This window comes from Lampetra fluviatilis, chromosome 17 (assembly GCF_964198595.1).
Source record: "Lampetra fluviatilis chromosome 17, kcLamFluv1.1, whole genome shotgun sequence".
Classification (NCBI taxonomy): Eukaryota; Metazoa; Chordata; class Hyperoartia; order Petromyzontiformes; family Petromyzontidae; genus Lampetra; species Lampetra fluviatilis.
This window is the reverse complement of record NC_136291.1, coordinates 503,659-526,457: the sequence shown is the minus strand read 5'-3', so window position 1 is coordinate 526,457 and position 22,799 is coordinate 503,659. Positions and strand designations below refer to the sequence as shown.

The 22,799-nt window shown below is 56.1% G+C and overlaps 2 protein-coding genes across 2 annotated transcripts; one reads left to right on the top strand and one right to left on the bottom strand.

The window, feature by feature from the left end:
* Positions 1-1,029: 1,029 nt before the first annotated feature.
* Positions 1,030-7,743, bottom strand: EXOSC7 (exosome component 7). Its single transcript, XM_078863933.1, has 8 exons — positions 7,588-7,743; positions 6,887-6,988; positions 5,930-6,024; positions 5,327-5,492; positions 5,006-5,076; positions 4,401-4,524; positions 3,607-3,762; positions 1,030-1,211 (listed from the first exon to the last, which is right to left on the bottom strand). Exons 1-8 carry the CDS (start codon positions 7,648-7,650, stop codon positions 1,107-1,109), a joined length of 882 nt encoding a protein of 293 aa, XP_078720059.1. The 5' UTR covers positions 7,651-7,743; the 3' UTR covers positions 1,030-1,106.
* Positions 7,744-9,056: 1,313 nt separating this feature from the next.
* On the top strand, positions 9,057-22,630 carry ZDHHC3 (zDHHC palmitoyltransferase 3). Its single transcript, XM_078863932.1, has 8 exons — positions 9,057-9,260; positions 11,975-12,053; positions 13,939-14,276; positions 17,062-17,186; positions 17,670-17,766; positions 18,922-19,003; positions 19,559-19,689; positions 20,550-22,630. The coding sequence occupies exons 3-8, from the start codon at positions 13,974-13,976 to the stop codon at positions 20,706-20,708; spliced, it is 897 nt and encodes a 298-aa protein (XP_078720058.1). The 5' UTR covers positions 9,057-9,260; positions 11,975-12,053; positions 13,939-13,973; the 3' UTR covers positions 20,709-22,630.
* The last annotated feature ends 169 nt before the right edge of the window (positions 22,631-22,799 follow it).

The following is a 22,799-nucleotide window of genomic DNA, read 5'->3' as shown; positions in this document are numbered from 1 at the left end:
TGGGGGGGGGAGCACCCACGATTCCCCCCCCCCCCCCCCCCGTGATTTCCAGCTTGTCCCAAAACTCGACTCGTTACGTAAAGTTCTTAAAACGGCGGTAAGCGATTTAATAAAGTTCGCGAATTAGAATGTTTGCACACAACGTGGCAAACTTTCTCTTGCTGCGTAAAAATAATAATTTGATTTTCATTTTTAACGTGTAATATTTATGGGCTGCATTTCTTGAAATAACACCAACCCCGCCATTCAACATCCATCTCGGAAGTGAAACTTACATTACAAAGTGGAATTTTAAGTGAAAAATAAACCCCTTGGGTCGGCGATGCCACTCCTGCTAGGTCAGGCATCTCAGGAACGGGAGGTCTGCAGAAGATTGAACTTGACACAAATAACCGGGCCTCGTGTCGAGGCGGAATTCAAGTTTCTCGATCTGTGAACGATTAGCTGCTGGGCCAAGCCACGTGCGCAGCGACGGCCCCGCACTCCGGTTGGGTAGTTGGGTGTGGCCGTCTGGAGCTGGTTGGTCAGAGGGGGGTGGAGGGGGTGGAGGGGATGGGGGGCGGCTGGCGTCCAGTGGGGGCCGGAGTGAAGGGGAACCCGGGTCACGGCCTCGGACGACAGCGCCACCCGCGCCGCGAGCGGGAAGATGGCATCGCTGTTTTGGAAACTTTCTCCACGCTTGCTACCGAGCGAGCGTTGCTAGACACGTGACAGAGACGTATTCCGAGGGCGTTTCAGGTGAACATCTGTGGAGGGGAAGGAGGCAGGGTGGCGAGCGTGTGGGTCTCCGTAACTCAACAGCAGAGAGAAGGATTTTTGGCCGCAAGCATCTGCACCGCTGAGATTAAACACCGAATTTTTTTTTAAACAAATGGTTTTAGAAACGGCCACTTCCTTTCCAGCGACTTGGCAGCGGCGTCTGCCTGCTTCGTCGCCCCGCTCGCTCCCTCCCCCTCCGCTGTGCAGACACCGCCGCCTGCACGGCCAAATGTCGCGCCGCCGAGAAATCCACCACGCACTCGGCGGACGTACAAAACGAGACGTTTATTGCGTGGCAAAAAAATATTCAAACAGGTGTGTGTGGGAGAGCTCCGCGCGGCTCCGTGTCATCCGAGGAAGCCGACTTTCTCCCTCTTGGTGCCCTGCGACTCCTCGTGCTGCAGGACGGCGTCCAGGGCCTTGTGCAGCGACACGCCCACTCGCTTGCCGGTCTGGACGCGGAGACGGCAGCGACAAATCAAGGGGTGAAACCGTCGCTCGGCCAACAGAATTTAACATCACTCAGCGACGACTCCTGCCTGGAATACAAAAATAACCTGGCGGCAGTGGTACGCAAGCACAAATAACAAACGCTCAATATGTTCGTCAAAAACACTGTGTGCCCTTAAAATAAAAAAAAGGTCACGTTTCGGGAAATGGCACTTCTTCATAGCACAGCGAGCCCACAGCGATGGAGTCAGAAGTGGGCGACTTCACTACACACAGTATCCATCATATCCGCAGTGGGGTGCTCATAAAATTAGAATTACCAGAATGTGTGAACTACGAACGCGGTAGAGGTCGTGGAGCGGACGGGAGCCGTTCACGATGACGTCTCCACAGACCCTCTCGACTGCTCGAGGAGCAATGCGTCTCAGCGTCTCTGCACGACGTCTTGAGATGCGGTCACAGACGTTACCCAATCCTAACTTGCTGCTGCTGTTGCAACGGTTCAACACCCTAGACACCCTTACAATCGAAATGTTCCATCTTAGGGGATTTTGTAGGTAAAGTATTGCAAGTAATAACCCCCCCGCCCCAAAAGCGTGTAGATGCATTGCCACTATCCAGGGCCACAATTCAAGAATCGCCTCGTCTGTGTTCCCGTTTCTCTCGTGCAATGCGTCCCATCGTCTTCTTGCCAAGCTGGATCGGTGCGTCCTGTCAAGCCGCCCGTTCACCACCACCACCACCACAGGAACTGCCTTCGCTCTCTGGGTGTCTTGGCAATGCGGGAACCATCAAGAGCCACGAGCCGTTCAACTCAACCCCACTGCTCACTAACGGTGGCAATCTCGTGCGTGTGTGTGTGTGCGTGTGTGTGCGTGCGTGTGTGCGTGGGTGCGTGTGTGCATGTGTGTGTGTGCGTGTGTGTGCGTGTGTGCGTGCGTGTGTGTGCGTGCGTGTGTGCGTGGGTGCGTGTGTGCATGTGTGTGTGTGCGTGTGTGCGTGCGTGTGTGCGTGGGTGCGTGTGTGCATGTGTGTGTGTGCGTGTGTGTGCGTGTGTGTGTGCGTGTGTGCGTGCGTGTGTGCGTGGGTGCGTGTGTGCATGTGTGTGTGTGCGTGCGTGCGTGTGTGTGTGCGTGGGTGCGTGCGTGTGTGCGTGTGTGCGTGGGTGCATGTGTGTGTGTGTGCGTGCGTGTGTGCATGTGTGTGTGCGTGCGTGTGTGCGTGTGTGCGTGTGTGCGTGTGTGCGTGGGTGCATGTGTGTGTGTGTGCGTGTGTGCGTGTGTGCGTGGGTGCATGTGTGTGTGTGCATGCGTGTGTGCATGTGTGTGTGTGCATGCGTGTGTGTGTGGGTGCGTGTGTGCGTGTGTGCGTGTGTGCGTGCGTGGGTGCATGTGTGTGTGTGCATGCGTGTGTGCGTGGGTGCATGTGTGTGTGTGCATGCGTGTGTGTGTGTGCATGCGTGTGTGCGTGTGCCGCGTGCGAGGGCTGCTATAACTTTCACGCCCACTAGAGGGCCCTACACTCACGAGGCTTGGGCTAACGACAGGAGGCCCACGCAGCCCTCTGCTGCACAGCAACGCTGGAAGGAAGCATTGACTCAGGAAATTGAAATATTCTTGCGCTAAGGATTCACGTGTAAATTCTAGGGGGTTCCATTTGATTGTTTACGATTTACGCAAAGTATCAGCGAATGTGCATTCGATGAGACAAGACGAGACGGGCGAGATGCACAATAGAAATGAGAAAGAACATCAGTTACGGACAACGCAGGTGAGACAAACGAGACGCTACAAATGACAGATGACACAAACGAGACGGACCATTCCATACTGTTTAGGCCAACAGATCCAACAAAACTGTAAACAACGAAATGGAACAAGAATCTGTTAAACACACATTGTCCTGCGGAGGGAGCTAGTAGGAACGTCGGGTTGCTCGGTCAATGGCCAGGGTCAACGGCGGCGTGGTGTATTCCGGAAATATGCCCGACTGTGAGGGTAGGCACAAGCCGGCGTGAGTAGGTTATACGTTGAGTTTTATAAGGGCACCACGGGGTGACCAGCCGCTCCCCACCCAGCCCCTTCCCACCCAGCCCCTTCCCACCCAGCCCCACCCCTCCCACTCCCCTCCCAGCCCCACCCTCCCCACCCAGCCCCTCCCCTCCCATTTTTGGATGCACGACGGACAGAATAATCCCCTGTGGGCTGGTGTAACCAGGAGGTTCCTACCAGTAAAAACTTAACCTTAAATCCACTCACGAACCACAATTTCGGCGATTCATTGAATCGCGATGGCTACGGGGGGGGGGTGAACTGTGATGAGCCAACCGTGGAGCGACCACCTACAGAGAGAGGCGTTGGTCATGGGAGGTGAAAAGGTGTGGGAAGGGGACGGCACCTCGATCATGTGACACACGCTGTCGGGGTGGAGGCTGCCGGGCCCGGCCTTGCGCAGGCCAGTGATTGCGCCCGCTGCCGTCACGGACACCAAGAGGCTGGCGCGGCAGCAACAGCTCTCCTCCAGCGACGCGTCCACCACGTGCCGCTCCCCGATCTGGAGGGCACGGGCAGCGAACCGCAGCACAGGTGAGTGGCGAGGCCTGGTGCGGCGGGTCGGGGCGAGCCGTGCGCACGGGGAAACGAGCGAGCGAGTGAACCCCGTGGCGGCGTGTCCGTTCTTTAGAAAAATAACGCTGATCGACGTGCCCCGGTTGTACGGATCTAAGTGTTGGGCCACTGGGCAGGTTTTCAGTATTTCTGCTCAAGTTTTCGCCAGGTGCTACCGTGGGCATCGTCACCCACGACTGATCCCTCAACTGGCTACTCATCCAACCCGACTAGTTTTAAGATCTTCCATACACTCACCCCTGCCTACCTCTCCCCTCATCTCACTCTACATCCCCTCGAAGCGTTCTCTCCACTCCAGCAAGCCAACACCTTCTGTCGAAGTCCTCAGCCTTCACTCGGTGGGAGGTCGCTCATTTCTCCTCAGCTGCCCCCATTATCTAGAACTACCTTCCCCCAGCCATCCGTGCTGTCGAATCCCTGCCCCCGTTCATCTCTCCTCTATAAATTAAACACGCTCGCTGTTTCTGTCCCGCTGCTGGAGATGCGGTCCCAGTCGGAGCGCCGCTGGGTACATCCACGTCGTGCCGCTGTTGTGGTTGTGGCGGCCACATCGCCGCCGCTCACCTTGCTGAGCGTGACAATGCACGGCACGCGCGCCACCTCCAGGCGCACGCAGTCGTAGGGGTCGTCGGACAGCTCAATTTCCCGCACGCCCTCTTCGTCCTCGCTCACGTGCACCGTCGGGATCCTGCGTGCGACGCCGCCCAACGCGACCATTGCAGCGACGGTCAAACGGCGTGGCGGAACGCGTTCTACGTCGGGGGGGGGGAACCTCTGGCCGGCGGCTTAATGCCACGCGGCCTACGGCCACGCGAGTCCTGCAACCTTGCAAGGTCCCGCAAACAGCGATACTTATCCATCACGATTAGCATCTTGGCTGCACTAATCGGGTACTGTTTATAATTTGCTCGTCGCTCTCATTTCCTTCTCTATCACCGAGAGGGCCTCTGACAGTGACAGAAGTGACCGGGCCGTGTTTGTGAGTTAACGCCGTGGTTAACCGCCAAAAGCGTTTGAAAGTCGGCATCCGGCCCTCCGCAAGGGAAGGTTCCGCACTCGACGAGGGGCGCTCGTGCCGCAGAGCTGGTGAGGCGACGCTCGCGAGCCGTCGCGCCGGAGCCACGCCGGCCGCGGTGAACGTCAATGCGAAGGCCGAGCGTCGCCGCTACCTGGTGTTGAAGAGCGCGGCCTTGACGGCGATGGAGGCGGCGTCGAACACGTTTCCCCCGTACTCCAGCAGCTGACCGGGAGATAACAAACAATTGACGACAAGGCCAGACACGCCCTGTACCGCGCCTCCAAAATAGTCGCCGCTCGGTGTAACGACAAACGCACGCGCTGCTCAATGCCGACTCAACCGACCGTCGCTCGCTGCATGCTTGCCGACCCAGCACAAATGCTTTGGCTGCCGACCTTTCAATCCTTTGACTGTACGCCGAGTTTCAAATCCGATTAAACGTGGGCAAACGTTGACGCGAATGTTGTCTTACCAGCACGTCCACGTAGAGCACCCAGCACTGCTGGCGCGGGAGGATGCAGAGCGAGCGCAGGTCGAGACAGCCGGCGTGCGCGAAGGAGCGCTGCAGCGCGCTCGAGATCTCCAGGCTCAGCTCCTCGCCGCCCCGGCCCTCAAACTCCGGGGTGGCGTTGGCGGAGCTGGTGGTGCAGTAAAACACGGTGCCAAGCGTTCATTTGTTTTGATAGAGCGCCCTTCACGCTGGGGAGTCTTTAAGTGCTTTGCACGTGATATGAGACTTGCATCTTATCTAAGATATTGAATGGGCACCCCCAGTTGCTGAGCTGTCCCTGTGCAGCACAAGACAGCTCAGCAACTGGTCATTTATCTGCCGGTCGTGGGCAATGATTGACGTTTGCAAATCCCAATTGAGTCATTTGGAGCGCTGCATAATCCCGACGATCTCTTTCACGATATCAGCAGCAGCAGCAGCAGCTGTGCTTCACACTCGGCTGGATGAAGACCTCCCCAGGCCACGGCTTTGTTGTACGGTGGAAGAGAGGTGTAAGAAAGCGCGTCATTAGCAGGAGCTGCGGGTGGCGCGCTTCCTTACGCCTCCGGCGGCCTCTCCTCTCACCAGTCGACGAAGAACTCCAGGAATCCCTCGTCAGGGCAGTCCGGACGCGGCGAGCCCAGCTCGGCCTTCACTCCCACCAATACGTCCGTCTGACCCTGCGGAGTAAAGATCAAGATGTCCTCGTGGCCCAAGGCGTCGATGCTACGGCATCACCAACGCGGTTTACCCTCCGCCAGATCCCACAGCTACTGCACAGCAACCACGTGACCTTAAAGATCTGCGTCTTCCCCTTGGTCGTCGGATTCGTGGAGACCACTCCAATGCCCGTCTCACCCATCCGACACACACTTAGAACAGCCGTGTGCGCCTAAATGTACCTACAACACTGCCATGTTCTCTCCATGACTCGTCAGCACTGTCTTAACCACGCAGTGTAAAGGGACACATTCACACCTTTATGAAACTCTCCACTCTGGCTATGGTCTAGGAGGCGCGTGTGGATGCTGTATCTCAGTCACCACCCCCACCAGTGAGAGAGGCAATGGACTGACCCACAGTGGCGTAGCGTTGTTGGCATGGGCCCTCGTGTAAGGCATTAAATGGGGACCCACCGCTGTCTGATTCTCACCTCCCCTCTCAAAACCCTGGCACCTCGACCCCTCTGGGCCAGGTGCAGATGCCGTGTCTGCACACTCAATGGCTATGCCACTGTTACACTTCGGAGTTTGCAACTTAAATCACAAATAATGTTTACATTTAGTTTCGACCTTGTGGTTTGCATTGCTTTAGTTTTTGTCGTCTCATTTGTACAACAGTGTTGGGTTGGTGCTGGCCACGCCACCCCCTCGTGTGCCACAACAGGTGCTGTACGCTCACGGCACTTGCCCCAGCAGCCTGGTCAAGACCGCGCGGGGAAGGCGTCAGGACCCACGCATTGGGTCACACGCATGGACGCTGCGTGCTTAACTTCATTCGCACCGTACGTAGCCAACCGCGCTCATCGAAGGCCGCGCTCACCAGGCGGAGGCGCGCGGAGCCGCTCGTGTTGGACACCACCTCGGTCTCCAGCTCCACCACCCGGAAGTCCTCGCATCCTCTCCCGTCCCCGCGGACTCCGTCCTGAGACGGCCGCACGGAACCGCGAGCAGAGAGGAGAATTGGAGCGTTGCACGCCGATGATGCTCCCTCACCATCATCACCATCATCACCATCATCACCATCAGCCATGATCTAGCCACTGCTGGATAAAGGCCACCCCATTCTGTCGCCATCTCTCCTGCTCCTACAAATAATCCGTTCGACGCCAATGTTCACTTTACAATCATTCATCAATCCATTGCTGGATGGAGGTCTCCCCACTCTGTCACTTGTCGGGGGTTGTTTGACCATACGTCACCACGCTGGTCAGTGCGGATTGGTGAAGTGGATGGGGCCAGCACGATATCACTCGCCGATGCCGTTAGCCGCGACTGGACATCGACATCTACCGGGCATCTGCAAGGCGGGTGGACGTCTGTGAAAAAGAGCTTCATAGCTCATCGCATTCTTCCAATCTAAATAATTATTCTGATCAAGTGAGAACCCATTGCTGTACTGTACTACGCCCTCCCCTCGGTCACCACCAAGCTGCACTGACCAGCGTGGTGAAGTATGGTCAGACTAGTCGAGTGTTCATAACAGGCGGTCGAGGCGATGCGAGGGAGGGGAGCTGCACTCGCCTGCACGCCGTGCACGACGAAGGCCTTCTCCGCCTCGCTCAGCAGCAGCAGCAGGGCCGCCATGTCTACCTCTACCCCCACCACCTCCTCCTCCTCTACCTCCTCCTCTACCTCCTCCTCTACCTCCTCCTCTACCTCCTCCTCTACCTCCTCCTCTACCTCCTCCTCTACCCCCACCACCTCCTCCTCTACCTCCTCCTCTACCTCCTCCTCTACCCCCACCACCTCCTCCTCTACCTCCTCCTCTACCTCCTCCTCTACCTCCTCCTCTACCTCCTCCTCTACCTCCTCCTCTACCTCCTCCTCTACCCCCACCACCTCCTCCTCTACCTCCTCCTCCTCTACCTCCTCCTCCTCTACCTCCTCCTCCTCTACCTCCTCCTCCTCTACCTCCTCCTCCTCTACCTCCTCCTCCTCTACCTCCTCCTCCTCTACCTCCTCCTCCTCTACCTCCTCCTCCTCTACCTCCTCCTCCTCTACCTCCTCCTCCTCTACCTCCTCCTCCTCTACCTCCTCCTCCTCTACCTCCTCCTCCTCTACCTCCTCCTCCTCTACCTCCTCCTCCTCTACCTCCTCCTCCTCTACCTCCTCCTCCTCTACCTCCTCCTCCTCTACCTCCTCCTCCTCTACCTCCTCCTCCTCTACCTCCTCCTCCTCTACCTCCTCCTCCTCTACCTCCTCCTCCTCTACCTCCTCCTCCTCTACCTCCTCCTCCTCTACCTCCTCCTCCTCTACCTCCTCCTCCTCTACCTCCTCCTCCTCTACCTCCTCCTCCTCTACCTCCTCCTCCTCTACCTCCTCCTCCTCTACCTCCTCCTCCTCTACCTCCTCCTCCTCTACCTCCTCCTCCTCTACCTCCTCCTCCTCTACCTCCTCCTCCTCTACCTCCTCCTCCTCTACCTCCTCCTCCTCTACCTCCTCCTCCTCTACCTCCTCCTCCTCTACCTCCTCCTCCTCTACCTCCTCCTCCTCTACCTCCTCCTCCTCTACCTCCTCCTCCTCTACCTCCTCCTCCTCTACCTCCTCCTCCTCTACCTCCTCCTCCTCTACCTCCTCCTCCTCTACCTCCTCCTCCTCTACCTCCTCCTCCTCTACCTCCTCCTCCTCTACCTCCTCCTCTACCTCCTCCTCTCGTCTCCCCCTGGCGCCGGCTCCACGTGCTCTGCGTCCCCTGACCCCGTCACGGCGTCGCGTACTCGTGACGTCATCGTGACGTCCCAGGCTCCTCCCCCCCGGCGTCATCGCCGCCGCCGCCGCCTCTCTCGGAAGCAGCGCGGCCTCGAGCGCTCTCCTCGCAGCGGAAGCCGCTCCTCCTCCTGCTGCTGCTGCGGTGGTGGTGGTGCTGTGGTGGTGCTGTGGTGGTGCTGTGGTGGTGCTGTGGTGGTGCTGTGGTGGTGCTGTGGTGGTGCTGTGGTGGTGCTGTGGTGGTGCTGTGGTGGTGGTGGTGCTGTGGTGGTGGTGGTGCTGTGGTGGTTGTGGTGCTGTGGTGGTTGTGGTGCTGTGGTGGTGGTGGTGCTGTGGTGGTGGTGGTGCTGTGGTGGTTGTGGTGCTTTGGTGGTGGTGTGGTTGTGGTGGTTGTGGTGGTGGTTGATGCGTGAGGAGTTTCGTTCGTCCGTGCTCACTGCAGAGTCCGGCGACTGGGCCCCGACTCCTCGTCGTGGACACCTAGCCTGGTACAAACACACCCTGCCCTGTCATCACACCCTGCCCTCACTCCCTGCCCTCACTCCCTGCCCCCACACCCTGCCCTCACACCCTGCCCTGACTCCCTGCCCTCACTCCCTGCCCCCACACCCTGCCCTGACTCCCTGCCCTCACTCCCTGCCCCCACACCCTACCCTCACACCCTGCCCTCACACCCTGCCCTCACTCCCTGCCCTCACTTTCTGCCCTCACTCCCTGCCCTCACTCCCTGCCCTCACTCCCTGCCCCCACACCCTGCCCTCACACCCTGCCCTGACACCCTGCCCTCACACCCTGCCCCCACACCCTGCCCTGACACCCTGCCCTCACTTTCTGCCCTCACTCCCTGCCCTCACTCCCTGCCCTCACTCCCTGCCCCCACACCCTACCCTCACACCCTGCCCTCACACCCTGCCCTGACACCCTGCCCTCACACCCTGCCCCCACACCCTGCCCTCACTCCCTGCCCTCACTCCCTGCCCTCACTCCCTGCCCTCACTTTCTGCCCTCACTCCCTGCCCTCACTCCCTGCCCTCACTCCCTGCCCTCACTCCCTGCCCCCACACCCTGCCCCCACACCCTGCCCTGACTCCCTGCCCTCACACCCTGCCCCCACACCCTGCCCTGACACCCTGCCCTCACTTTCTGCCCTCACTTTCTGCCCTCACTCCTTGCCCTCACTCCCTGCCCTCACTCCCTGCCCCCACACCCTGCCCTCACACCCTGCCCCCACACCCTGCCCTCACACCCTGCCCTCACTCCCTGCCCTCACTCCCTGCCCTCACACCCCGCCCTGACACCCTGCCCTCACTTTCTGCCCTCACTCCCTGCCCCACACCCTGCCCTCACTCCCTGCCCTCACTCCCTGCCCCCACACCCTGCCCCCACACCCTGCCCTCACTCCCTGCCCTCCCTCCTTCCCTGCCCTCACTCCCTGCCCTCACTCCCTGCCCTCACACCCTGCCCCCAAACCCTGCCCTCACACCCTGCCCTCACTCCCTGCCCTCACACCCTGCCCTGACTCCCTGCCCTCACTCCCTGCCCTCACTCCCTGCCCTCACTCCCTGCCCTGACACCCTGCCCACACACCCTGCCCTGACACCCTGCCCTGACTCCCTGCAATGACTCCCTGCCCTCACTCCCTGCCCTCACTCCCTGCCCTCACACCCTGCCCTCACACCCTGCCCTCACACCCTGCCCTGACTCCCTGCCCTGACTCCCTGCCCTGACTCCCTGCCCCCACACCCTACCCTCACACCCTGCCCTCACACCCTGCCCTGACACCCTGCCCTCACACCCTGCCCCCACACCCTGCCCTCACTCCCTGCCCTCACTCCCTGCCCTCACTCCCTGCCCTCACTTTCTGCCCTCACTCCCTGCCCTCACTCCCTGCCCTCACTCCCTGCCCTCACTCCCTGCCCCCACACCCTGCCCCCACACCCTGCCCTGACTCCCTGCCCTCACACCCTGCCCCCACACCCTGCCCTGACACCCTGCCCTCACTTTCTGCCCTCACTTTCTGCCCTCACTCCCTGCCCTCACTCCCTGCCCTCACTCCCTGCCCCCACACCCTGCCCTCACACCCTGCCCCCACACCCTGCCCTCACACCCTGCCCTCACTCCCTGCCCTCACTCCCTGCCCTCACACCCCGCCCTGACACCCTGCCCTCACTTTCTGCCCTCACTCCCTGCCCCACACCCTGCCCTCACTCCCTGCCCTCACTCCCTGCCCCCACACCCTGCCCCCACACCCTGCCCTCACTCCCTGCCCTCCCTCCTTCCCTGCCCTCACTCCCTGCCCTCACTCCCTGCCCTCACACCCTGCCCCCAAACCCTGCCCTCACACCCTGCCCTCACTCCCTGCCCTCACACCCTGCCCTGACTCCCTGCCCTCACTCCCTGCCCTCACTCCCTGCCCTCACTCCCTGCCCTGACACCCTGCCCACACACCCTGCCCTGACACCCTGCCCTGACTCCCTGCAATGACTCCCTGCCCTCACTCCCTGCCCTCACTCCCTGCCCTCACACCCTGCCCTCACACCCTGCCCTCACACCCTGCCCTGACTCCCTGCCCTGACTCCCTGCCCTGACTCCCTGCCCTCACACCCTGCCCTCACACTCTGCCCTGACTCCCTGCCCTCACTCCCTGCCCTCACTCCCTGCCCTGACACCCTGCCCACACACCCTGCCCTGACACCCTGCCCTGACTCCCTGCCCTGACTCCCTGCCCTGACTCCCTGCCCTCACACCCTGCCCTGACTCCCTGCCCACACACCCTGCCCTGACTCCCTGCCCTGACACCCTGCGCTCACACCCTGCCCTCACTCCCTGCCCTCACTCCCTGCCCTGACTCCCTGCCCTCACACCCTGCCCTGACACCCTGCCCTGACTCCCTGCCCCCACACCCTGCCCTCACGCCCTGCCCTCACACCCTGCCCTCACTCCTTGCCCTCACACCCTGCCCTGACTCCCTGCCCCCACACCCTGCCCTGACTCCCTGCCCTCACACCCTGCCCTCACTCCCTGCCCTCACTCCCTGCCCTCACACCCTGCCCTCACTCCCTGCCCTCACTCCCTGCCCTCACACCCTGCCCTGCCCTCACACCCTGCCCTGACTCCCTGCCCTGACACCCTGCCCTCACACCCTGCCCTCACTCCCTGCCCTCACTCCCTGCCCTGACTCCCTGCCCTGTGTGTGCCACAGCCCGGTCCTGGCTCGCGCGGGCCTCAGCCCACACGCCACGGGGCTCGGGCTCCATCGGCCTCCTCCTCCACCACCCCGGGTGAGTGGGCCGCTTGGTGCTGGTCGTTCTGGTTGTGGTGAATGTGTGGTGGTAGTGGTCGTTGTAAATGTGATGATGGTTGTTGTTATGATTGCGGTACTGATGGGTGCTGGCGGTAGTGGTGGCTGTGGTGGTGATGCTAATGGTGATTGTGGTAGTGGTGCTGGTGATGAGTGTGGTACTGATGGTGCTGGGGGTAATGGTTGAGGTGGTGGTCGTGGTGATTGAGTGTTTCTGGTGGTGATGATTGTGCTGGTGGTGGTAGCGGTGGTTGTGGTGATGATTGTGCTGGTGGTGGTAGCGGTGGTTGTGGTGATGATTGTGCTGGTGGTGTATGCTGTGAACTACGGTTCTAATAGGTTGACATACAATTCCCAATTAAGAAGTCTTCTCAGGGTTACACTCACGTTTATCCGCTTCTTTAAAGCGGATGAAATGTTCATCCGAAATCAGAGGCTCCATCTCATTTGACTCTCATCATCATCATCCACATCCATGAGCAATCCACTGCTGAATGAAGGCCTCCCCACATTGTTTCCATCCGTCACGGGTCTGAGATGCACGAATCCATCAAACGCCTGCACACGAGGAGCTAATGACATGGCTCCATCTTCCTCGTCAACGTCCTGTCGGCCACATTCCATTCCTTGGCTGCCACTCTGTCACTATTCTTGACCATAGGTGTCCCTTCAAGCGACGTGTCCTGCCCAACCGATCTACATTTATTCCCAGTTTGAAGGATACCAGTAACTGTACACGCGTACCTTTATTAACGTGATTTCAGCCAGGATCAAAATTGTCACCTTTATTTATCCTGGAAGAAACCGATGAGCTATGAAGTACTTTTTTTTACATATTTCCAGTAGGGGTGGGTCAGCGAGTTACATACACAAACAATACACAAAACGATATGAGTGCCAGATGGAGAAAAACAAGTTGCAAGAATAAATAATTATAAATTAAGTATTGAAGTATAATTGCACAAGTACATACATTTCTGCCCCTCCCAAATCAGAGAATCCCCTTGCAGCGCCCACGTCAGACACAGAGCTGCCGTGAGGCTCTGCGATGACCCATTGCCCTGGGGGAATGAAGAGGGACGCGCTGAGGCTGTGTGGAATAAGACGATGAGCTGAACTCTAGAGCCGACGACCACATCTCAGCCCAGCTGCTGGCTGGCGTTCAAAGTCACGTGTAACCGTGAGGTCAGCCGCAGGGCTATCACAAAGGCAGTTTGCTTTACAGATGGATGTAGTCTTGACAGTCAGGAGTGATCTTGCTATGTGTGATCACAATTGTGTGGTTATCGGGTAATATTTAGCATTTTGACCCTGACGATGGTGTACAATGGCCGACTCATTTTGAATGACGTCAGTGGACCTTTAATGTCCACTGTGAAACAGATGGCTCGTGTTATTGTGCTAATACACCTGCAGTAATAACCAGGGCAGCCCGCCGGATTCAAACCACAAACCTCTGCAACAAGCAGGAAACAGGCCAATGTTGGTCTGTGTCACTGTGGCGAGCACGGTGTAATTTTCTGTGTACCTGTGTTGGGTATTGTGGTTGGAACGTTTGGGTTGCAAACCAACCATCCCCCCATAGCTCTCTAACAGTGGCCTTGGCTACGGAGTCACGTGCCACCTACTCTGGTCTACTAGTGACCCGGAAAATATTCATGAGAAATTCAACCACGTGTGAGACTGTGGGTCTCTATGCGAGGCCAGGGCCTTCATTTTAGCTGGACTATAATTCCGCACCCGGCACTCTACATCCAGTATATCGCTCGCTATGGCTGCGGCTACGGGTCACGTGCCACCTACTCGAGCTTTACAGCCACCCTGGTTGCCGGGTACAAGTGTCTTGGACGTTGTTGCCCGCGTAGGTGTCCGTGATGCCCGGCGGTGAGGCGCGGCCGCGATGCTGACGTGGGGCCGGCGGGCCCCGAACCGCGACATCGAGCGGCGCGCCGAGTACCGGGCACCGGAGCGCTGCGCGCAACCCCCGCCCGACATGGGCCGCGCCGGCTGGTTCATCCGCGACTGCTGCGGCATCACGTGCGCCGTCATCACCTGGATGCTCGTCGTGTACGCCGAGTTCGTGGTGACCTTCGTGCTGCTGCTGCCGGCCAGCGTGCCGTACGCGCTGTTCAACGGCACCCTCTTCAACGCCCTCGCCCTGCTCGCCGTAGCCTCGCACTGCAAGGCCATGCTCACTGACCCCGTGAGTCGCTCGCACGGTCACGCTGGCCTGACCCCTCTGGTTTGACCCCTGCCAGTTTAACTCCCCTCCCCCCACAGCGCAATCTCACTGGCCTGACCACCCCTGGCCTGACCCCCCTGGTCTGACCCCCCTGCCTGATCCCTTCGATCTGACCTCTACCAGCCTTACCTTACAAGAGTGGGTACATGTTTTATTTATTAACACGGTTGCTGAGTACAGCCCCAAAAGACCAAGCAGCCAGCAACAAACAGCACCATCAAAGTTGCACGAGGTGAGAGTTTACATACTTTTTAATTGAGTGAGGTTATTATCATTATTAGAACTTGGGAAGAGATGATGATGAGAGGAGAGAATTCCAAAGTGAAGCAGTGCGAGGGAAAAAGCAGAAAAATAAGTGAGGTGACCTGCAGTGTGTGGTTTGTGGGAGTGGGTGAGTAGGTGGGTGAGTAGGTGAGTGGGTGAGTGAGTGGGTGGGTGGGTGGGTGGATGGATGAGTGGGTGGGTGGATGAGTGGGTGAGTGGGTGGGTGGGTGAGTGGGTGGGTGGATGAGTGGGTGAGTGGATGAGTAGGTGAGTGGGTGGGTGAGTGAGTGGGTGGGTGGGTGGATGAGTGAGTGGGTGAGTAATTTGTTGTGACCTACAGTGTGGTGGTTGAACACAGTTGATGAGATGGAAGAGTCTGGTAGAACGAGTCTCGAACTTGGGTGGAGGAATGAATGAGTGAAGTTCACAGTGAACATGGTAGTAGCAGCGATTGAAGAGTGGTAAGGAGACGGCTGACCACCGCTGAGCGAGCGTCTCGTTCAGTGGGACGGATCCAACTGAATTGTGGGCCAGCAGGCGCTCTCAGCCTTTCCTGACTGATGATAGTAAAATCACGGTACAATCTTTTATATGTTTTCCCAATTTTTACCAAATTGTCATATTGCTGTCATGTCACGAGACATAAGTACCCGGAAGTGGATATGACAGAGCTACCTCTGAGATTCCTTCGTCAAGTGACACGCTGGTCCGCATGCAGTAGAGGGCAACACTGTCTCTGCCTTTTGTGAGTAATGTTCATCACATTGCAGGCAAACCATACTTTCAATTCTTAGAGCTTTAAATGATCAAAAATAAGTGAATAACCAAATTTGTTGTAATAGTTGTTTTGGTGCAGTTATTGGATATGACCTGGATTTGAACCTAGATTTTAACCCAGGGACCCGGCGGTCCGAGCTCCGCACTGACCTCTGAGCCACCAAGCCACCTAATTGAGTCTGCTATCTTTGAACAGGGAGGAGTTGCCTCATACATCTGCTGATAGCCAGGCAACGTCAACAGCAAGCCAGGAATGTGGCCGTTTCCCCGCTGACTCAGAGCCGTTACTGGCGACAAGTGGCATTATTGACTTACCTTGTGGGCAACATTTTAACGTTTCCCAAAGCGCCACGGTCTCGCAACGCATCAATCCGTCTAGTTTATACACATAGGATAATGTTATTGCTCCATCTCTGCGGTAGACGTGTTCTGGGGTGTGTTATGTTGCTTGACTGCTGGCCATCGTCCCTCCGAGCAACGCATCCCTCCAAAACCTGCAAAATGTTCTTAACAGATCCTTTAGCCCCTTGACATGCGTACATATATAGTTCACAAAGATCACTGCGAACAATAACATATAATCTAGAAGTCAGGCAACTACATGAGCAACACAACGATCAATAGGACCCCTTGTGGAATGCTTTTCAATCGAGGCTAAATCATTAACGGCCGTCCCAGGGTCTGTCTAAAGGAGGGTGACGATAACGCTCGTAAAGATGAGTCAATGTAGATGAAATTTTATTTTAAAGTTGTGCTGCGTTGCCACGCTGTCGAAACCGGCCGAGTGAATCAAATGGTTGCCCACAGCTCGGTAGTTATGTCCACATTTCTGATCCATACATCGTAGCAGGCGGTACAAGTTCATAAAAAAATAATTACTTCCGAGAACAAACGCACTTTGCACAGAGTTACAGACGCCAAACATATGCATGCTTTTTCTTGTTTTTTACACTGCCGTGCATTGCTGCTTAGGCCATGGATTTCAACACTCATGATGTTCAACGGTATCCCGTGTTGGGAACGCGTGCGCGCGTGTGTGTATGTGGGGGCTTTGTGGAAGTGGCAGCACAGTGGCTAGCGCGCTGTTGCTACGAACCCGGTGATCAGAGTTGGATTCTCTCCCATGGCCAATGCCAGTGACGATTATCGGAATCGATCTTGGGCCTCCCCTAAGACGACTCAGCCTCAAATGAGTACCTGGTGCGATGTGTAAACATCGCCACTGGAGAGACAAAGCCGGACGGGCGTGGTGCTGACCACCCATCCTCTCGTGCGCCGTGCCGGCTTTCACAGGTGCTCGCTAACAGCACTTGCCCCAACAGTCTGTTAAGGCTGTACGGGAGATCTTTGTCTTGGTTTTTAGGCTTTGCGGAAGTGGTGGCGCAGTGGTCAGTGTGCAGTGCTACGAACCTGACGACTCGAGCACAATTCTTGCTCGCTAACAATAACAGTGGCGGATATTTGAACCAGTCAAATCAGCCTGGTGCAGCGTCTAACCAGCAGCACTGGGGGAGACAAAAGCATACGGGTGTTGTGCTGGCCACCCACCCACCCACCCCCTCGTATGCCATGCAAGCCTTCAAAGCTACACGGGGATCTTTGTCTCTTTGTCTGTGGGCTTTGCGGCAATTCCCACGCGACGAGTTTTGCGTCACGACGTGGCGCCGCTCATCGGTGTCCCCGTGCTTTGACGTCCGCGTCGCAGGGCGCTGTTCCCAAGGGCAACGCAACGAAGGAGTACATCGAGAGCCTGCAGCTTCAGCCCGGCCAGGTGGTCTACAAGTGCCCCAAGTGCTGCAGCATCAAGCCGGACCGGGCCCACCACTGCAGGTGACCACCGCTCCCACGAGGAGCTGGTATCGCCGCCCCACGCACCTTCCACCATTTGCGCCACGTGGGGACGGCTGCCGCCGCGGGTCCCCTGGGATAGGCTGCAGCGGGGCATCGGCATGGTCGAGATGAGATGCGATGCAAGGCACTTCGTTGCGTCGCTGGGGCATTTAAGCTCTTGCAGAGCTCATTTACCTAAGTTTATGCTCATCTCAAATCTTCAGCAGGGGCATGTCTATTCAAAGGACAACCACTGTTGTCTTCCGCACTGATTTTATCGGCCCCGTAGGAAGGATGGGCTGAGTCAACCTGCAGATTGCTCAATTAGGATTATGCAGCAGCAACACCGCCCCCGATTGTACTGCAGACCGTGTCCGTGAAGCGGAGCAGTGGCTTCCTCCGTGATAGCCTTGCGCGACAAGAACGACAGTAACGATACAAAATGTACTCACGATTGTGATGATGGTTATCTGATCCGGGCAGCGTGTGCAAGAGGTGCATCAGGAAGATGGACCACCACTGTCCCTGGGTGAATAACTGTGTCGGTGAAAGCAACCAGAAGTACTTTGTACTCTTCACAGTAAGTATCCTCTGCGTGTGACGTGGCGTGCAGGGTGACCACCACGTGTAGTGGCAGGGCAGCGCAGCGGTAACACGTGTGCCTCGCAGAAAGAAGGGGTGTGAGTTTGAATCCTGACTGGGGTTTCTTTCTGTGTGGTTTCCCCCCATAGCTAAAACAACGTAGATTGTAACTGGTAGTTGCCAAGAACTGCAATGCTGAAAATTTACCTTCAAAGTTACTCAATTGGGATTATCCTTGGAAACGTCACCTTCTTCTGCGGAAACTTGGCAGGACCGTCATGATAAGCAAGCAGACAATGCGTCTCCCTCACCTTTCCGTTTTTCTGGTTAAAAAATAAAAGTTGTTGTGTACATTCCATGGCCCTGAACAACCACCTAGTGTTAGACCAGATAATTGCTGGTCTAACACCACATGTGGTTAATGCAGACATGATTCCTTGCAAAAGGTTTTTGTTTTATGTTTGAACATCTTAACACCTGTTTTATTGTCAGAAAGGGTAAACCCTATTATTATGCTTTGATACTGGATACTGACAAAGAAAGGTCCCATACATAAACAGTGTCTAATCAGCAGAGTCGGGTGCACTTGAATCGCAGCAAAAACAACCAATTCCTCCTAAAAAGAATCCCGAGACTCTGTGAGGCTTCTCTGGGTCAACAATAAGAACAATAATAATAATGAACACGTACTGACGACATCCAGCTACTGTGGTTTCCTCCCATGTGCTGCACGGTCGTGGGATTGGCTAAAAATTGCAATGTCTGATCGTCCTGTTATGACCAATCCCCACTAAAACAGTCTTGCCTTGGTCAAAATGAAAATGTGTATCGGTTTGACTGCCATGTGACGAGCATGACTGTGGCAGGACAGGTGGAGAAGTGCTGCCCCCTACTGTGTGAATCGTGGGTCACTTGACGCGTTCTTAGAGGTAGCTCTGTAGTATGATTCCATGGGCACGAAGAGCTGCACGGCTCTGCGAGAGTTCCGAGTGGAAACTCGGGGCTCATGACATGTCGCCAGTACCACAAACAGGACACGATGTAATGTTTACAACTTATGAAAAGCAATGAAGCTGCGGCAACGTGAAGGCCGCTCGTCGGCTTGTGTTGCCTCTTGGTGCCAGTGCAACGTTGTGCTCTCGTTCATTCACAGATGTACATCGCGCTCATCTCCGTACACGCACTCCTCATGGTGCTCATCCACTTGGTGTACTGCTCCGGGGAGAACTGGGAGAGTGAGTACTCTCACGTCTATTCGCTTGCCTCTGCTTTCATTTATATTTGGTGGCCTCTTCTCTGATATCTATTTATTTTTTTCTTTTCTGATAAGCATTAATATGTATGAATGTTAACACATTACTGTTATATACGTGATTGTAATTGGACGTGTAAAAATTTTGTGTTGTAAGAATTGTGTCATTGCACTTCCTGGATTAGTGAGCCCTGCGACCACTAGAGGCGCCGTAGTGCACCACCATAATAATAGTGTCTTGAATCAAATCGTGACCAAAAATGATAACAAATGATCACAAACGAAGTGGGAAGCAAATCTTTATATCTCCACACATAAAACCCCGCCATCGTGCCACGCAACCTGAATTTAATTTGAGCCGGCTCTGTCCGAGTCAGCGACCCAGAAAATCATCCCGTGCCCGGCACACCATGTGCAGTATTACTCTCGCTGTGTCTGTGGCTACTAGTCGCGTTCTGTGTCAAAGCGAGCTCCGGTCCGCCAGCGACCCGAGTGGGGAAAATAATCTCCGCGTGCGTAACCGTTGTGTCGCGAGCAGAGTGCAGCACGTTCTCGCCGTCGTCCTCCGTGATCCTGCTCATCTTGCTGTCCCTCGAGGGCCTCCTCTTCTTCATCTTCACCACCATCATGTGCGGCACGCAGGTCTACTCCATCTGCACCGACGAGACGGTACGCGGGCGGTGCAACCACGTGTCGCGCTGCAGACCGCGTCTTCCGGGACGTAGCCCGGTAGCTGCAAGGTCGGGGCGCTGAGCCAGCACCGCCAGGAACCCGGGTTCGAATGACAGACAGCTGCAGCTGCAGCAGCAGCAGCTGCAGCCTGTGCAGCAGCAGCAGCTGCAGACGGTGCAGCAGCAGTAGCCTGTGCAGCAGCAGCTGCAGCCTGTGCAGCAGCTGCAGACGGTGCAGCAGCAGTAGCCTGTGCAGCAGCAGCAGCTGCAGACTGTGCAGCAGCAGCAGCGCATCTGCAGCCTGTGCAGCAGCAGCAGCGCATCTGCAGCCTGTGCAGCAGCAGCAGCGCATCTGCAGCCTGTGCAGCAGCAGCAGCGCATCTGCAGCCTGTGCAGCAGCAGCAGCCTGTGCAGTAGCAGCTGTAGCTGCTGCCTGTGATTTGTGATGTGGCTGAGACCACGGACTCGCTGCACTTGAGAATCCAGTTTGACTGCCCAGATCCAAACCAGGGACTTGGTATTGTTGGCTCCGCGCTCTGACACGCCATTGAGCCCCGGGGCATACATCCATTTCATGCATTTAGTTGTATTCTTGCTTTGGCATTCATTTGATTTGCTACCAGTTTGATGTCTGAATTTGTCTTCGATCTGATCCAGGTCTCCCTTGCGAAGCAGACGTGTTTACACATCTAGCTGGTTGTTTCCAACTCCTGAAGAAATAAGGGTTGGATTGTTTTCTGATAATGGGTGCAATTTTCAGTCTGGTGATGGCTGCCCTGCAGGGAATTGACCGTGTATGATTATGATGATGACAGGATTGATCGTGGCTGATGATGATGATGTATCTGTGCTGTGCAGGGGATCGAGCAGCTGAAGAGGGAGGAGCCCCGGTGGGTGAAGCAGTCCAAGTGGATGAACATGAAGTCCGTGTTTGGTCACCCATTCTCCGTCGCGTGGTTCAACCCTTTTGTAGCGCCGGATTACGGAAAAGCGGAGCCGTACCAGTACACGGTGTGACCCGTGCCGGCCCCACCGCCCGCTGCGCGTGTGCCAGTGAGTCGCCGGGCGTTATTCGGGACGTGACCACAGACACTGACGCCCGGTGGAAACCCGGACTTGGCTGGAGTCGGCGTGTAAATTGTACGCACGTGTGTGCGAGCGCACGCGAGATCGTGCCGAATTAATTCTCGCCTTAAAAGTCATTGGGTAAAGAGCATCTCGGTAATGCTTAAGGCAAGGGAGGAATCGAATACAGTGCCAAATATTCGATGGAAGTTCATAACGATTAACCCGTAGGCAGCACCAACAGCAGCAGCAGCAGGATCGCCTCGCTGTGCATGACATTGAGAGGCACCTTCGCCACACGTTGAATGTGTAATGATACTGTGACCATGAGCGACTGTGCTGCTGGTGTTGTGAAGCGACCACTAGCCTTCAATAAATAGTGCCAGGATACCTAGTTCATACGTGTGTGTGCGCGCGCCTGCCCTGCAGTGTCACGGCACAGCGGAAGGATTCCAGATGCCATTCACGACTCGCGTGACACTCTGGGGCACTTGAGATTGCTTCATGCCGAGGGTGAGGTGAGGTGTGCTGTGGGTAACGCGTGTAATTCCAGTTCAGATCGTCACGTTGCTAAGACTGCACACCAATAGGAACATATCCATCGGTGTCATGACCGCGTTTGGGCTGCCGACAGAAATCGCAAACGGTGATGGCGGGTAGGCGCATCTCTCCGGCTGCCTGTGTACATTTTAGTTATTTTCATCTCTCCGTTGTGTTTTCGGCTTGTGCCGCATGCTGCTCGGCACGACATCCCGAAGTTTCTCTAGACGTGCCGAGAGCTTCCTCAGGAAGTGAACGGTCTTGAAGAAACTTCTGGAATCTAGGTGATGTCGTCAAAATCAAAATACAAGTGTAAAGGAACCGGTGGGTCTCGCTGACAGTGGCGGGTTGTCGCTGTTGCTGTGCAGTCTTTGACGCCGCGTGTCTGGGTATCATTGACAGCCCCCGTGCAAGCCTGTGAGCGGGTTTTAACTTGGCAAACATTACGAGTGTGTAATATTATGCAAATATTCCAAAGAGTGATTTTTTTTTCTCCAAAAAAAGCTCTTTTAACGAAATGGAAAACCACTACATTGTTTACTATTCTTATAGAGTTTTACATCAAAGCTGGAAATACGTAATAGAATGTCATAGCGCTTTCCATTTTAATCAAAGGGGCGGCACTTGGCAGGAATAGCATTGGGGCAGTACTTCTCAGACTCCATGATGCCAAGCTGGGCCACGTTCTGTTCAATTTACAAAGGTGGTGATCAAGGCTTAATTTCAGTTGGAGCTGTCCGGGCCAGATCTCTGGAAAATAATGCATGAGAAATTAAGCCGGAGGGAAGGGTGACACGCAAAATAGTAAAATGCAACGCTTGTGTATATGTGTGTACGTTAAACTTCTTTCGCACCGTACATAGCCAACCGTGCTAATCGGAGGTGCGGGGGAAGGATAACAGACTAAACACAAAAAGCAGTTCTGAAGAAATTCGTTTTCAATTTAGATTTAAAAGTGCATAGCTCCAGTGGCTTCCTAACATTAGAAGGAAAAGCCTTCCAGATGGCCGCAGAAGCACATCTGGATGTGCACGATGCAGTGACGGGTCTTTGTTCGATGGTTAGCCAAAAGCCGCTGCTGTTCGGATGGCCGGAGTTCGCTTGATGGTTTATGCTCCTTGAGATCAGCAAAGTTGTGTTGCTGGAGGACGCGCATGAGGCTGTGGAGAGAATCCCCGATTCGAGGATAATCTTCTGCGATGGTAGCGGAGGCGATCAATCTTATTTGAAGTAAATAATGAGTCGACATTTTAATGGAAACCTTGGGTGAGAAGCGCTGAACGGTGCGGAGTGCAGTGCTGTAGTTGAGTGAATTAAAGATTTTTTTAAGCTGGGTTTTTTTTTACGTGAACCATGTTTGATCGCAGTGCGTTGAGGCGGTGTTCACCCCGCCACCTGCACATGCAGCGGAGACCTCCGCATTTACGTGAACGTCGGCAAACGCCGCTCGCTGCAAAGCATCGTGGTCCGTGGCGAGATGCTCTGCCACGACACTCGTGTCCG

What these genes read in the sequence shown, in the direction of transcription:
- EXOSC7 (XM_078863933.1), bottom strand. Translation starts at nt 7,650, where the DNA reads ATGGCGGCCCTGCTGCTGCTGCTGAGCGAGGCGGAGAAGGCCTTCGTC. An exon ending in TGCTCTACGTGGACGTGCTG is followed by an intron (nt 5,077 to 5,326) that starts GTAAGACAACAT and finishes TCTCCCGGTCAG; the next exon opens with CTGCTGGAGTACGGGGGAAA. An exon ending in GCGTGTGTCACATGATCGAG is followed by an intron (nt 1,212 to 3,606) that starts GTGCCGTCCCCT and finishes CTCCGCGTCCAG; the next exon opens with ACCGGCAAGCGAGTGGGCGT.
- ZDHHC3 (XM_078863932.1), top strand. Translation starts at nt 13,974, where the DNA reads ATGCTGACGTGGGGCCGGCGGGCCCCGAACCGCGACATCGAGCGGCGC. An exon ending in AGGCCATGCTCACTGACCCC is followed by an intron (nt 14,277 to 17,061) that starts GTGAGTCGCTCG and finishes TCCGCGTCGCAG; the next exon opens with GGCGCTGTTCCCAAGGGCAA. An exon ending in CTCCGGGGAGAACTGGGAGA is followed by an intron (nt 19,004 to 19,558) that starts GTGAGTACTCTC and finishes TGTCGCGAGCAG; the next exon opens with AGTGCAGCACGTTCTCGCCG.